At 35.0% G+C, this 17,503-nt stretch overlaps 1 protein-coding gene across 2 annotated transcripts in view; it reads left to right on the top strand.

The window, feature by feature from the left end:
- hdac4 (histone deacetylase 4) overlaps positions 1–17,503 on the top strand; it is a 399,927-nt gene that overhangs the window by 156,687 nt on the left and 225,737 nt on the right. For both annotated transcript variants that reach the window (XR_012385010.1, XM_005172529.6), the window contains exon 3: positions 3,667–3,735. Coding sequence is in view for 1 of the 2 variants with exons in the window: in XM_005172529.6 (XP_005172586.1) it covers positions 3,667–3,735 (69 nt within the window). In the remaining variant the exon portion in view is untranslated. The remainder of the gene's footprint in view (positions 1–3,666; positions 3,736–17,503) is intronic.

Here is a 17,503-nt window from a genome sequence, read left to right as displayed (position 1 = left end):
ACTTGAAACACCCAGGCAAGTGTGTTGAGGCAAGTTGAAACTAAACTCTGCAGGGCACCAGACCTCCAAGAACGAGATTGGAGACCCCTGACTTAGGGTGCTTTCACACCTACACTTTTGTTTCGGAACGTATCTCGTTTGCCCAGTCAGCGCGGTTCGATTGGCATATGTGAACAGGGCAATCGCGCTCTTTTCCGCGCCAAAGTAATCGCTCCGAGATCACTTAAATGAGGTGGTCTAGGCTCGATTGAAACGAACCCTGGAGCGGTTCGATTGCAGTGAGAAAGCGATCCAATCCGAGCGCAGTTATATCACAGTGTTTTATGGATATGTAATAGGCTTACGCCTATATGAAGAGAGAATTATGAGTAGGGCGGGAAGTTTCGCGAGTCTCCGGATGCCCGCAAACGAGTGATGATCTCCCGGTAATCTCGCGTCTCTCTCCCAGTCCTCAAATAGCCATTGTCGCGCACCCTTCTCACCCCTCCCCACCGTGTCTCTCCTCAGACACGTCACGCGCGCACCCTGTCAATCACCACCAAACCACCACCTCTCCTGACAGCTTAGCGGGACACTGCAAAATAAACCCTGAAACTCTGACCAGTGTGAGGAGAGTTTACTTGCACGTGACTTGTTTTAGCTCTTTTGGTCCGATTAGAAACTTTGCAGTGTGAAAGCGAACCGCTCCAAGAGCAAAGAGCAACAATGTAACAATTTTAATCTCTGTTTCGGAACAACGGAATCGATTCACAGGTGTGAAAGCACCCTTAGAACGTCATTTACTTGTTTTTTATAATGAATTGATTATCCGCCAATGTGGTGAATCTTTAAAATGATATAGTTAAAATAGGCACTAACCATATAAATAAACTGCATAGTTGCAATCTAAATAACTCCATTTTCACCTAAAAAAGTACATTATGTTGTCTAACAGCTGCAATATTTGTCTAACTGTAGTCCTCGGTATGCTTGCAACACCATAGATTGGGCAAAGTAATACACAAGGGTGAATAGCCTGAGTGCTGTTATTGTAAAATGCCTCACGGCTATCAGCCAATCAGAATTGAGGTACAAACAGAACTGTTGAATAAATATGTTCATGGCAACTAAAGACTGTTGAATTGTGGAAAAAGAGAGAATCTTGTTTTAATCTAGTCTAATTTGGCCATAATTCAGACAAATACACAACTTCCATTACGGTGATGTAATAATACTTATAATGCAATATAGATATATTTTTCGCATTACAGTTATGAGATTTTGAGAATAATATGCTTAATTGGCTTCAATATAATCTCTAAAGGGGCAGAAAAAAATGTTTTATTTGTTCTTAGCAGGTTGTGAAAGATTCCCTCATGCACACTTTCCTCTTTGTTTGAGTGTTGTTATGAGCTGAGCAGCTTTTATGGTCTGTGTGTGTGTGTTTGTGTGTGTGTGTGTGAGTTTGAATGCTAATGCTCTCATGTATCCTGCAGTGAGCGTTTTCTCTCTCTCGCTCTCTCTTTCCCTTCCTCTTTTAGAGATCCAGTCTATTTATAGCTGCTTCTCCCAGTGTTATCATGCCTACTGATGTTGTTTTGCCTTTCCACATAATTACAAATCCTGCTTTAGGAGATCTGTTGCGTGTTCATTTCATGTGCACTGAGGATTTTCTTTTCCAGTTTGATAACAGGTTTTAAAGGATGTAAATACAAATGCGGCAACAAGAGAAAGACGTACTGTTTACATTGAGTAGGTTTTATGCCTCAGTGTTGAATCTTCGGCTGATGAAATACTGAATATAGGCTACTGAGTGACTGATGAGTCAGTTATTTGTTATAATGTTGTTTTATTTTCAAGATCTGAGGTGATGATCTGCTGCTGCTTTCAGTACTATGACAATAAATGTCATGTAAAACGGTATTTAATCTCATGTTTAATAAAGCCCTTAATCGGTACCTGAGGTGATCATTGTCATTGTAGTTTATGCTGTTGTGATGTTGCGTAAATAGAAAGAAAATTAAATTTTTGAGCATCGTTGTCGCAGATGGTCAGGACAAAAAAAGTCATTTTAACATGAAAAAGATAGCTTTTATTGAATGTTGTGACATTGTTTTGCATATTGTTAATATGAAACAACACAAAAGTTAATATAGAAGTTCAACATTTTTTGGTTTATCTTGCTTTCTGGCTGTCTCTCTGTCTGTAGTTCATTTGTTTCATCTACCATTTTCATCAATACATCATTCGTTCTCACTATCATATCTGTTCTTCTTGCTATTACTAATGTTCTCTGTCTATCTGTAACCGCGGGGAGTGACACATACAACTGAGGTTTGGATCCACGTGCAGGTTTATTCGTTGTCAGGCAAGCAATGTTCAATACATGTGCAAATGGGTATGTGAAGGCCATCCAGAATCAGTAACAGGCGAAAGGTCAAAAGGCAGGCGGCAGACAAAGACAAGGAGGCTAACAAGGCTAAGGTCGGTACACAGGATAACAGGACTAGGAAACGCGTTGTAGTGCTACTTACAGTAAACAAGACTCGGCAAAGTGAATAGGTGAGTGTGTAGCTTAAATAGTGTGTGCAAACAGTCTCTGACGATCCTCAGGTGGTGCGAGTAATCAGTCTAGATGAGGAAGCATATGTGAGTGTGACTGGAGTGCATGTATGAAAATGTAGTCCATAAATGGTAGATTTGTAGTCCATGGTTATTGTTAGTGCAATCCAGCGATCTTATGAAATACGATCGCTGGTAATTGTGACACATTCTGTATGTTGGTTGTTTGTTTGTTCTACTAATATTATCGATTTGTTTCTATTATCAGTTGTTTCTGTCTATCTGCCTGTTGTTTGTTTCATTTTTTTATTTCTTTTGTATCGTTCTGTCTATCTATTTGTCCATCCATCCATCCATCCATCCATCCATCCATCCATCCATCCATCCATCCATCCATCCATCCATCCATCCATCCATCTTTCTATCTGTCTTTCATTTTTTCCATCTATCTGTCTTTCTGTAATTTTTTTATTTTTCCATCCATCCATCCATCTATCAATCCATCCATCAATCCATCCATATTTTTTCATTCTTTCTATCGTTTTTTATCCTTCCATCCATCCATCCATCCATCCATCCATCCATCCATCCATCCATCCGTCCATCCATTCAGTGTTTTTTCTTTTTGTCTATTGTTCTTCTATCATTTTTATTTTTTCCATCCATCCATCTTTCTATCGTTTTCTGTCTATTGTTCTTTGTTTTGTTTATATTTATCCATACATCATTCTTTATATCTGTCTATCATTCTTTCTATAGTTTTTAATTTTTCCATCCATCCATCTTTCTATCATTCTGTCTGTCCATCGTTTTTTATATTGTTTTTATCTATCTATCTATCCATCCATCCTTCCATCCATCCATCCATCCGTCCATCTATTGTTCTTTCTATCTATCTGTCTGTTATTAAATCTATCGTTCTATCTGTCTATCGTGACTGAACATTAATGCCTCACAATCGCTTGCCATCTCTTCCCTCTTCTCTGGCAAATGTCCATATGTTGCATATGTAATTTGTGTGCAGAGCTGTAATACAATATCCTGATGACTTATGCTTCCCTGATCCTCAGCGCTACACTGCATTTCTCAGTTGGAATCATTTCTCTTTCTCTCTCTGTCCCACAGATGGACTTCCTAGTAAAGAACAGCCACTGGAACTTCTCAAGCCATCTGGAGTCAACCACATTCCTCCTGGTAGGACTGTCAGCATGCGTGTGTGTGTGTGTGTGTGGGCGTGTGCTTATGCGTGTGTGTGCATATGGCTCTATTCAAAATTGTCAGCAAGGTCAAGGGTCAAAGTTCATCAAGCAGGTCATGGAATAAGATGCTCTGATTGGCTTCTTTGACACAGTTGAGGTGGAGTTTGTTATACACAAGTTGTAATTCAGCATGCCGAAAGCTAGACTGACATGTTCATGGGAAGAGAAGTGTGAAAACGACAATTTTAAAGGTATAAAAATAATAATGACTATATTTTAAAGTGGCTATGATAACAATGCGATGTATGTTGATTGTCATTCTATCATTTGTTCATTATATCTGTCGTTCATTCTTTTGATGCATCATTTATTGATTTTGTTGATTGTTTGTTCTGTCGTTTGCTCTATTGCTTGTTCGTTCTAGCATACTATAGTTTTTTAATTAATTTTCCTTTTGCTTAGTGTCTGATTTATCAGAGGTTGCCACAGTGCAATGAACCACCAACCTATGTTTAATGCAGCAGATGCCCTTCCAGCCACAACCGAGTACTGGGAAACACCCATACACACTTATTCACACACACTCATACACTATGGCCAAATTAGTTCATTCAATTCACCTACAGCGAATGTCTTTAGACTGTGAGGGGAAACCAGAGCACCTGGAGGAAACCCACACGAACATGGGGAGAACATGCAAACTGACCCAGTCAGGGCTTCAGATACCTTCTTGCTGTGAGGCGGCAGTACTAACCACTGAGCCTCTGTGATGCCCGGATTCTTTTGTTTATTTGTTCTATAAGATGGTCTTGATGTCTACATTGACACTGCAGAAATTAAGATTTGTTTTATTTGTCTTTAAATAAGTTTTAGTACAATGGAAAAATTAGCCATCAGATGCGTATTGATTAGTTTTCATTGACCTGTACTGTCAGATCTGTACTGTTAAAATGCAGATGCCAGGGTTAAATTGATGCAAATAAAAATGGTTCATTGACAAATGAAAGATGTTTATTTTCAGTAGGAGCGATAGATTGTTTTTTGTGCTTCAGCCAAAATATTGAATATTGATGAAATATCGAAAATATGACAACAATTCCAATTTCAGGGATAAAAAAGCACTGTGGATTTTTGTGACTGGATATATACAGTTGACGTCGGAATTATTAGGCCCCTCCCTGTGTATTTTGTCCCCAATTTCTGTTTAAAGGAGAGAAGATTTTCTGAGAGAAGATGTGTTTAGAACACATTTCTAAACATAATAGTTTTAATAATTCATCTCTAATAACAGATTTTATATTTATTTGTAAAAACTGATTTTATATTTACATTTTATTTATATTTGCTATGATGACAGTACATAATATTTTTCAAGGTTCTAGTATTCAGCTTAAAGTGACATTTAAAGGCTTAACTAGGCAAGAAAAAAATACAAAAAAATATATATTTCTTAAGGGGGCTAATTCATTCATTCATTTACTTGTCGACTTAGTCCCTTTATTAATCCGGGGTTGCCACAGCGGAATGAACCGCCAACTTATCCAGCAAGTTTTTACACAGCGGATGCCCTTCCAGCCGCAACCCATCTCTGGGGAATAAGGGGGCTAATGTTATTGGTTAATTATTGGAATGGTTTAAAAAAAATAAATAAAAACTGCTTTTATTCTAGCCGAAATAAAACAAGTAATTCTTTCTCCAGAAGAAAAAATATTATCGGAAAAACTGTGAAAAATGCCTTGCTCTGTTAAAAATACTTTGGAAAATATTTTAAAAGAAAAAAATAAATGGGAGGGCGATTCACTTCAACTGTATATCTGTGCGCGTGCATGTGTGTGCATATGGCTCCAAGCCGACTAGTATCAAGTATTAGAGTTCATCAAAACAATCCACAGAGTCACTGAATACGGTGCTCTGATTGGCTGTCTTGATGCAGTAGTAAGTGATGTGTTTTATCGCTCTGTAGACACATTTTATTTTTTATGTAATCTCATGATTGTAATCAGATGCAAATTTATTATGTTTTAGAATGATTGACAATCTTACTGCAAGTTTTATTTGGAGCCTGGTTATTTTTTGGTGGTAGAGTTATATGGTTTATTAATATAATTATATATTGAATTGATTTATATAGATATGTTGTCTATTATGTTTTTGTTGTGTATCGTGGTCACTCTTAAAAAAAAAAGAGATTACAAATGTCAAGAGTTTTTTCCTGGTAAAATAAATAAATAAATAAGATTTAATAATAACAATAAATAAATAATGGTAACAACAACTATTATATTAATATTATTATTATTATTAGTAGTAGTAGTAGTGGTTGTAGTGGTAGTAGTATTAGTTATAATGTTGTTCTGTTATTATTATTATTATACCATTATTATTGTTTTTGTTAATAATAATAATAATAATAATAATCACTTTAATTCAGTGGAAAATATGTGACAGTGCTATATATTTAAAGTATTATTAAATATCAGCAAATTTCCACTGTGTGTGTATGTGTTCTCTCGTTTTGAAGCTACAGTAGCAGTGGATTGCTGGTGAGCCACAAACACATTGGTTTGGTCGTGTGGTTTCCCTTTGCTCTTGCTAGAAGAGACAGAGCCTGGCATCTACACACAAACACACACACACACATGTTGGCCTGACCTGAACGCCACACACAGACCGCTGGAGTCTGAGGAGGTACTGCTGTGCTGGAGCTTAGAGATGTATTTACTGTGTGTGTGTGTGTGTGGGTGTGTGTGTGTGTGTGTATTTAAATAGCTTTTTTTGTGTCGAAGTACAGCTGGAGTTGTAGGTTTTGTCTTCGGTTGTGTTTGAAAGGACCTGCTCAGTAAATCCTTTTACACATGAAAGAAAGGCAGGAGGGAAGCATGATTAAAAGAGATTAAAAGGAAACGAGGAATGAAGTAGTGGAATAGATGTGTTTATCTGCGTAATCCCATTTGTTTATATTTTCAATTTTGTTTTTAATTTGGTTTGTTTATCATTTTAAGCAGAAATTGAAAATCATGAATAAATTCTTAGAAATGCTTTTCCCAAACTAAATTCAATTTAGCAACAATTTCATAATGTAAAGATAGTTATTTGAAACCAGGAAAATGCATAATTTATTTATTTATTTATTTATTTATTTATTTATTTATTTATTTATTTATTTATTTATTTATTTAATGTGTGTGTATAAAAATATATTCCATATATAGATAAATGGAATAAATAGTAATAATAATAATAATAAATAATAATAATAATAATATATATTAATATATTATATTCTTAATATATTTTATGTATTAGAATAATAATCAAAATATGTTTTATTTTTCGGCTTAGTCCCTTTATTAATCATGGGTCACCAGCGGCATATGTTTTACCCAGCGGATGCCCTTCCAGCTGCAAATATTATTATTTTACATTAAGGAATATATATAAGCAATACCACACCCGTAGCAGTAAGATCGGCACAGGTGGGAGGTGTGTGCCTTAGTGTCCCACCATTAACGATATACAGCCACATCACACTGCTACGAGTGTGTTATTGCATTTATACAACAGTTCTCAAAATTGTTTGTATAAAAAAGAAAATCAAACAGAGATTTTCAAAACCCTTTTGCTAAAGGAACTACTTTCTTCCGCCATTTCTTCACATCTGCAGCTGATTCAAAATAAATACATGTATAAAAAATGCATATTTTAGGTTGAACAAAAATAACAGTTTTGATCTTGAAGCTTAATTCCAGTTAGAATATGTTTCACTTTGGTTTTATGCTTTTAATTTGTTGCCAGTATATCTAAAAGGCTGATAAACATTGGAAGGGAAAGATTGAATTTAACACGTTTCACAGATCATGTTCATAGTCTGACACTAAACTGGAGGTTTTGGTATTTTGCTGGTCTTGAAGAGCAGTGTGTGCAGGTTTGGAGTGTGTGTCCAGGCTGGTTGTGCTGGGTTTTAAGACGGAGCAGGAAACAGATGGTGCTGAAAGTCTCGCCTGGAGACCTGCTCACTGCCAGCGGCGCCTTTCCACTCGTCCCTCAGTCTGCGCTCCCCTGCTCCTCCATGCTGAATTACTATTGATTGTAAACATGCTCTCTGAACAGGGACCAGTGCTCTTTTATACCGTATGTTTACTGCGTCCGAGTAGACACTAACTGTGCGGGCAGTGATATTGTCAATCAGTCTTTGTGTTTCTGGCCTGATAGAGTGGAGTGTGACGTCTTTTTTTTTTTTTTTTTTTTTTTTTTTTTTTTTTTTTTTTTGGAGCAGCACATACACAGTATGAGACCACCATATGCAGCTTCATGCATTATTCAACATGTGCGAGACATGTAAGCATTAGATATGAAGCAGCTCGTGCTGTTTCTTTAGAAGAAATGCTGTAAAACATGGAGATGCTGCTGTTTATGCAAAGTAGCAAGAATTTGAACTTATTCTAAAAGCATAATTAATTAGCATAAATTTCTGCATAATTCTAAATATAAAAACATTATATATATATATTGATTAACATTTCTTTGTCTTGTAAGAGTTGTTGCATAGTTAACTGAAAAATAAAAAATATATATATTTAAAAAATAATATTATTGTATTTTATCAATAGTAATTTATTATTCATTATTAATTTACTAATCTATTTTAATTTTATTTTTGTGTTATTAAATTGTATTTTTAATTTTTTCCCTCATATTTTTTTTAGGGAAGGAGTTAATAATAATTTATTTATTATTATTATGATTATATATCATGTATATTGTTAGTATAAATTGCATTTTAAACGCTGCATTTTAAGAAGGCTGATATCACTGTTTTCAAGTCTTAGGCCTTAAAAATTCTTGAATTCACTGAAATATTGTGGTGGAGGCCTTAAGTCATTTTAAACAGGTCTTAATTTCTCTCTGTCCAAGTAAAACTTTCCAATCTGGCCGACACCCAATCGTCTGTAATCTATCTCAAAACTTATTTTATTTTATATTTACCTTTTTTTTTGCAAAGACATACAATTCACAACAGCTGGTAGACATTTTACAGCAAAATTTTCCAAATTCCATAATCGGGGAAAGAAAACACATCCCTTTACATGATCTCCCATTAATACAAAACTATTTACAGAAGTAACTGGGCCATTATAAAAAATCCGTAGTGTTTAATCCTGTATAACTCAAAAAATTCAATCATAATAGTCTTAAAAGGGTCTTAAAAAATCTTAAATATAATATGAAGCAACCTATATATACCTGTATATACTCGATATATATATATATATATATATATATATATATATATATATATATATATATATATATATATATATATATATATAGGTGGTGTGGCGTCGTTTTATATGTGGTGCGCTTACTCTCATTCATATACAGCAGAGACTGGCTAGCCTTCGCAGAACTCCACCATGCGCGATTCTGAGAGCAGAAATATGTAATAGAGCGACCATGTTGAGATAGAATTCACATGCCATTGTGTAAATAAGATATTACATACAGCTATTTAGATTGTTTATTAAAAGAAGTTGTGATTAACTTGACTTCAAGGGGAGCAGGGAAAGTCATTAGAAGTGCGGGGTGCCCCCCATATATAATGGTAGGGAAACACTGCATTTTAAGAAAGCTGAAAGGCATTGTATGCCATCAGTCTAAAGAGATTTCCTTGTTTTTCTCTGTTGCAATCGGGATTTTACAATAATTAACTCCAAAAAAGCCAGAGCAAAGCAAACACTACCATATTCTTTGGTATAAATACAGCACTACAAAATACAAAAGAGAGAGATCGACTCAGAATGTCACTTACTTGATTAATAATTTGTTCAGCTGTAGTTTAACACTTGCGCTGAGAAAATGCTGCGTTTTCCTCCTCTAAGGACTTTTTATGCGGTCTCTGATGGTGGCTGATGAACTGAATCTCGGAATTATGAGTATTTTAATTAACTAATCCTGAAAAGTAAACTGCATAGCTGCAATCTAAACAACTACATTCTTGCCTAAAAAGCCTCAAAAGTACATTATGTTGTCCAACAGCTGCAATATTTGTCAAACTGTAGCATTTTTTTGTAGTGCTTTGTATGATACTTTATCGTCATGCTCATTGTAATTGTACTGAAATATCAGTGAGGGCATACAGATATTTCCTTTTTTACTTCTACAAAAATGTCTTTAAATTTTTCAGAGAGTGAAATGCATCAGGGAAAGAGTCACGTTTTCCCGTCAAATTGCTTGAATGTCTGAGTATCCTGAGTGCTGAAGTCATGTGCTATACTCGGTCCATCTTATGTCTTATTCATGCTGTAGACGCCTCTGTGCGGCCCTGCTCTTTGAGTTCATTCAGGCATGTTGGTCTGCGTCTGTGTGTCTGCTGAGAGCTTGAGTCATCATCACACTGTGTTATTCCTACAGTCTGCAGCGCTAAAGACAGACACTGCAGGCAAAAACACTGCTTTTACATTCATTTAGCTCTTCTTTTTATTGTCTAACGTGAAGAACACATCTAAAATACACTTAAAGGGTAATTCACTCACAACTAAAAATTCTGCCATGTTTACTCTCCCCTCTCATTTCCCAAACCTGTTTGAGTTTCTCTCTTTTTTTGAGGTTTGAAACCACTTGAGGATGAGTAAATAGTAAGTACAAGTTTTTTTTTTCAGAGGGAGATGGTTAGACTACATTAGAATTATGGCTTCACAATATATAGTTCCAGCATCGAAATCGCAATGTGCGAATGCGATTGTAATTAAAACACAGTTTAGAACACAGTTTAACCCTATAAGAGTGAGTTTTTTAAGGTCTATGAATATATATGATTTAAAGCAAATCCATTTGAAATGATAGATTTTTTTAACAAGCAATTAACAAAAAATTATCGTATTTAATTATTCCTATAATGAAGATAGTCGACATTTATAATTATAGTAGTCGACATTTGAGACGAATCTAAAAAAGTTTTTTTTAGACGAGAAGGGATGTTGTTCAAAATTTTAGGACATCTTTGATAAAAGGTTTAATCTACTTCATATGTTGACTATATAAAGTGTTATTTTACATTTGATTATATATGTTTTTTTTTTGTTTTTGTTTTTTAACTCAAAACAGTTAGACTCTCCAGAAAACCATGAAGCACTGTTTATTTAATTTATCTCTTTGTTCTATTTGATTTATGCATGCTTTTTTATGCAGATTCACTCTTCTACAAAATGTAAAATTCTTCACACTCAATGTAAAATCGGGGATTGTTTTCAAATAGAGTTATAAGTCATCTCATGTAATTATATTCATATCACAGAAAAATCATATCACATGTCAGTTTTTCCAATATTGTGCAGCCCTAATTAGAATTTTATTCTACAAAAATACTTAAAAATAATGTTTTATTTTTATCTCTGGCTCAAATGTAATATACTTATTTATATCACCTTTATTTTATTTAGTTTTTTTTTATCAAAAGAGAAAAACAGCTGAAAGTATGAGCTGGATAAACTGGAAAAAGCGTTCAGTGCACTGGTTACACTCCCTCCAGCCATAGTCACTGCGTATAAAGTGGCTTTTACTTTAGATGCAGAAAGTCCTGCGCTATGAAACCAATTCATTTCAATGACTTGCTTGTGCAAGAGCAGTTTTGTTGCTTGTTCACAGTATCTCAAATTTCCTCTTTATTGTTATATTTTATTTTGTTTTATTTTTTTTTTATTTTAGTTTGTTTTATTTTTATTTAAATTTTAATTGTAATTGTTTTATATTTTATTTTAATTATCTATTTTATTTAATTTATTTAATTAATTTTATAATTTCTTTATTTTATTTTAGTTATTTTTACTATTTTTTGTATTCTTTAATTTAATTTATTTTTTATTATTTACATTTTTATTTCATTTATTATATAATAATAATAATAATATTTTTTTAATGTTTTTTTTTTATTATTTAAGTTTTTATTTTATTTTATTTCCCTATACACACAACTTGCATCTTAAAGCCTCCTAGAAAGCAAACATGACACACAAACACACAATGTGGTCAAGTAACGCTGACCTTTTCGTGTGTTCGCACATGATTTACTCACTCATACACACTCTTCCTCAGAGGAGGCTTGTGAAAGCGCACTGGCTCACACAAACGTGCGGGCAGATCTCCTGCTACGAGGGCGGAAAATGAATTGAAAATGAAGATGAGCTGTTGGCGACTTGTTAAACGCCCACACCTCTGAGCTCCAAACCAGCCGTCTCCAAAAAAACATGCAAATGCATCTGCTCTTTATAGCCGTTTTATTGGATGCATTTATGGAGATCTTTTTAGGAGCTTTATTGGAGAGTCGAATGCAACCCTGTATCTCTAGCGTGAGAAGGGCCACCTTGCTTGTGCTTCTTTTTTGGGGGTAATTTGTTTTAATTTAGCTACTAATGGAAGTGTTAACTTGGGTGTGCTATATTTAGCATCTCTGATAATACTGTAATTGTTGTTTTAATGATGTGTGAGCTGACTCATTCACTTTGCAAGAAAAAAACCCTATATAAATAAATAATGCCTGTTTATAAGCATTGGTTTCGTAATAAAGACAGTTATAATGACCCTGCAGTTCAATATAAAAATACTCAACCCAGGCTCATTCTAAAAAACGTACCCCTATATACATTTATGGACAGCATGATGTACATCTTAGGAGCTTTTTTTTGCAGTTTTTGTTTTCGCAAATCCACCAGAGGCCGCTGTGTACGCTTCTTGAGATCTAAAACTTTTCTTACGAGTACACCTTCCCTGGCATAAATCCACCAGAGGCCACTGACTGACCAATTAACTGACCCATCCTCCTCCTTCTTTAAACCCAACCGACAGTGTTTTAAAATGCAATCCAGAAAAAGAAAAGCCCTTGCCTGATTTTTACTGTGTTTTCAGATTTTCCACATTCTTATCCTGCTATTGGTTTATTTTACTTTTTGGCATCTGTTTTTGTCTTACCTGCATTCTGGAACCATTCTTTCTCAGACTCAAATCCCGTCGTTGTTGTCAACTCCTTTCTGCATCTCAAGTCCGCTAGCGTACATGGCAAGCCACTGGACAAACTGGTAACAGTGGTGAAAGTTGTCCATATGGAGGTGAGCAGTCAGCTGGTAAGTGCGAAAAGTAACGGGGTCATACCGCCCCGTAGCGTTCATTTTAAAGACAAAATGCAGCCATACGTACTTCTGGCTACATAATTTTCAATCTCCAGAAAAGTAATTAGAGCTGCATTGTCAGAATGAACCTTTGTTGCAAAAATTCCTGTATGCAGGGTGTCCGTGGAGTCTTAAAAATGCTTAAAATCTCTTTTTATTTGCAAAGTATCAGTCATGGATACAATTTAAATAAATAAATAATATTATATAATATAAACAAAATGCATAAATAAATAATTAAAATAATAATAAATAAATCAGTAAATAAATACAATAAATAAATAGAATAGAATAAAATAAAATCATAAATAAAAAAAAATAATGAAAATAAAAATAAAATAATAATAATAATAATTAATAAATAAATAATTACAATAAATAAATAATATCAATTGAATACAATAAAAAAATAAATAAATATAAATGAATAAATACATCAAATTTATAAATATAAATAAAATAAAAAATAAATAAAAATAAAAATAAATAAATACATAATCAATTAATAATATGAATAAAATAAATTATTTAAACATAAATAAATAAATTAATTAATTAGGGATCACATATACTTTACCTTCTTTTGATCCACTAGCCTAGTACATTTTAGTTATTCACTTTTAGCTGTATGCATATATATATATATATATATATATATATATATATATATATATATATATATATATATATATATATATATATATATATATATATATATATATATATATCTTTCAACAATAGCAGTACAGTAAGTAGTTAGCATTCAAAAGCTAGTTTTATCACCAGAGATGGCTAAAAACAACAACAACAAAATATCTTGTACAATCGTGCCTTCAGTATTATTTAAATGGGACACAAAATGAATAAATATGTAATGAATAAAAACATACCAAAGTAAATAAGCGAGTAGCGTGTAGCTTCTGTCCGGGCCTGGGATGTTATTTGTGTGTAATTATTGGTTGTCTGAGGAGGAGGAGGAGGCTGAGAATATGATTCACACTGGGGCTGATGAAGTTTATCAAGACAGATTTGTTTGCATATTAAGTAGCTTCATTTTTGCCTCATTTTGGGGAGGTGTGTGCGTGATGTAGTTGATGTGTCTGTAACTCTCCCACATCACAACTGTCTGCTAAAGAGGATCATGTAGCTGCTGCTATCTGGAAACAAAGATGTGTTGAATATTTACAGTAACTCAACGTCAGATTTTTATGGCATGTGCTTTTTAAATTTATTGTTGCATTATACCTTTTGTGAAATTATTTGGCAGTATTGCATTTTCATTGGTGAAACTGACATTAAAGGGATGGTTCAGACAAAAATGAAGAGTCTATCATCATGTATTCATCCTCTATTTTAGTTCCAGACCAGTTTGAGTTAAACACAAAAGAAGATATACTAAATAATTGACTTCCATAGTATTTTTTGTTTCTATTTGTGGCTGAACATTCTTCAAAATATCTTGTTTTGTGTTCAAAAAAATTTTAGAATAGCTTTAGTGTGAGCAAAAAGTAAGAACATTTTAATTTTTGGGTGAACGATCCTTTTAATTTTGCTGTATTAAGAGGTATTTGAAAATGACTGAAGGATAACATATGCTGAGAGAATCTGTGTTGTTCTCTGTTGTTGTTGTTGTTGTGTTTTGGGTTCAAGCCCTCAGGCGGTGAGCATGGAGAGTCCAGCGGGTCTCCCAGTGTCTTGTTTTATCACAGCGCTGCCTCTTTATTTAGAGCACTGAATTATAGATGAGCTCTTAAGTGGCAGAGAGACACAAAACAGCACTACAGATCAGAACAGAGAAAAACTGAGGTCTGCTCAAGAGTGGGTGTGGCCTGTATATGCTAATGACCAGAGCACATGATGTGGCTACAGTGCCAGGGCTGATTTTTTTGTCCCAGTCCGCCCCTACCTCCCTACCTACCTCCCTACCTACCTACCTCCCTACCTACCTCCCTACCTACCTACCTACCTACCTACCTACCTACCTACCTACCTACCTACCTACCTACCTACCTACCTACCTACATATCTATCTATCTATCTATCTATCTATCTATCTATCTATCTATCTATCTATCTATCTATCTATCTATCTATCTATCTATCTATCTATCTATCTATCTATCTATCTATCTATCTATCTATCTATCTATCTATCTATCTATCTATCTATCTATCTATCTATCTATCTATCTATCTATCTATCTATCTATCTATCTATTTTCCATCTACCTACCTACCGACCTACCTACCTACCTACAGGGGCGGACTGGCCTCCTGGCAAATGCCAGATGGGCTGGACCATTTTTTTAAATGTGGGCCGGTATACTATTTATTTATTTATTTTTTATATGTATTGTTTTTACATGCAGACTGCTTTTATCTCTTGCAAGATGTGAGTATGATGATGATGATAAAAGTAATAATAATGAAAAATGGTAAGCATTGGCCCAATCAGCAATGGCCGGCTGGTTTCGAGATGGGCCGAAATCACGAACGAAATCAAAATCTGGCAAGAATGTCAAACAAACAGAGTGCAAAACAAGCTAATTGTTGTCGGCGCAATAGCCTAGAGGTTAGCGCGTGACCATATGGTGCAGTAGCACGTCAGGGCGTCGCGAGTTCGAATGCCGGCTCGAGGACATTTCCCTACCCCCCTCTCTCTCTCTCTCTCTCCCACTTCGCTTCCGGTCTCAATACTCTCCTATCTAATAAAGGCAAAAAGGCCAAAAATAAATCTTTAAAAAAAAAAAAAACAAGCTAATTGTCAGAGATTGTCAGAGAAATGGAAAGGCGGTGCTGAAAAACTCAATAAAATAATTGCTCTAAAATCAGACGTAGAATGTCGATGGTTCGAGCCTCAGCTAGGTCAATTGGTGTTTCTGTGTGGAGTTTGCATGCTCACGTGGGTTTCCTCTCGTTTCCCTTGGAATTGGGTAGGCCTAATTGTCCATAGTGCATGTATGTGAATGTGTGTGTATAGGGGTTTACCAGAGATGGGTTGCAACTTGGAGGGCATCCGCTGTATAAAACATGTGCTGGATAAGTTGACGGTTGTCATTCCGCTGTGGCGACCCCAGATTAATAAAGGGACTAAGCCGAAAAGAAAGAGAATGAATGAAATGACTGTATGCATAAATTTGTTATAAATGGGTTGTTTTTGTTCCAGTCACATTCATTAAATGTTTAAATATATATGATTTATGGTACTGCTTATATTATCTCACCGTCTGTACATCAATATAAGTAGTGAATGTGCGTGTCCGTGGAGGGGGCTGTGTCGGTGTGGTAATGTGGGCTGGTGTGGCTACAGTGCCAGGGCTGATTTTTTTTGTCCCAGTCCGCCCCTACCTATCTACCTACCTACCTACCTATCTATCTACCTACCTATCTATCTATCTATCGTTCCATCCATCCGTCCGTCCGTCCATCCACCAGAACTGAGGGCACAAATAAGGCACAGGTGAACACAATCAGTGAATGAATGAAATAATGGGTGAAAAACAAGCACTGGCAGTACTAGATAGATAGAGTTTGTTCTGTCAATCTGTCAGATTGTTTGTTCTATTATTTTTTAATTGCATTTTTTATCATTTGTTAATTAAGTTGTTTATTTTGTAATTCTGTGGGCCCAGGCATGACACACGTGTTTTTTTTACTAGTTTCAACCCGTCATAGCTATTATTTTCATATTCCGCACCACATTGTTTAAATAGCAAATGCATTTGAACTCATTTGTGCATCTGTGGGTGTGGTGGTCTGAACAAAAGGTGTTGTGTTAAGGCTCATTGACGGCACGTTGCTGTTTTGAGGCAATTGAAATTGTCCAAATAAAAGCTGGTCTAATGTCAACGATGCAGGTTTTCTTTACCTCACAAATGAGCTGATCTGTTTCCTCGCCAGTGAAGTGTTCAAATTATTGGGGGCAACTTGTTTTATGTTCAATCCACTTACATTTGTTACATTAAATTAATCAATTTGTGTTGTGACAGCATCAATAATTTGTGTGGAACCATGCATCTGTCTGTCTTTCTCTGTCTGTTTGTCTGTCTATCTGCACCTATCTATCCATCCATCTATCCATTGTTCTGTCCATCCATCCATACATCCATCCATCCATCGTTCTTTCATTCTAACATTCTAACCATCTATCTATCATTCTATTCATCCATCCATCTATTCATCGTTCTCTTCATTGTTCTGTCTATCCATCCATCCATCCATTCATCGTTCTATCCATCTGTCCATCATTCTATCTATTGTTCTATCCATCCATCCATCCATCCATCCATCGTTCTTTCATTCTAACATTCTAACCATCTATCTATCATTCTATTCATCCATCCATCTATTCATCGTTCTCTGCATTGTTCTGTCTATCCATCCATCCATCCATTCATCCATCCATCCATCCATCTATCCATCCATCCATTCATCGTTCTATCCATCTGTCCATCATTCCATCCATCCATCCATCCATCCATCCATCCATCCATCCATCCATCCATACATACATACATACATACATACATACATGCATGCATACATACATACATCCAACCATGCCTTGATGTAACATGCATCCATCCATCCATCCATTCATCG

This window comes from Danio rerio, chromosome 9, assembly GCF_049306965.1.
Source record: "Danio rerio strain Tuebingen ecotype United States chromosome 9, GRCz12tu, whole genome shotgun sequence".
NCBI lineage: Eukaryota > Metazoa > Chordata > Actinopteri > Cypriniformes > Danionidae > Danio > Danio rerio.
This window is presented reverse-complemented; position numbering and strand designations above follow the sequence as displayed.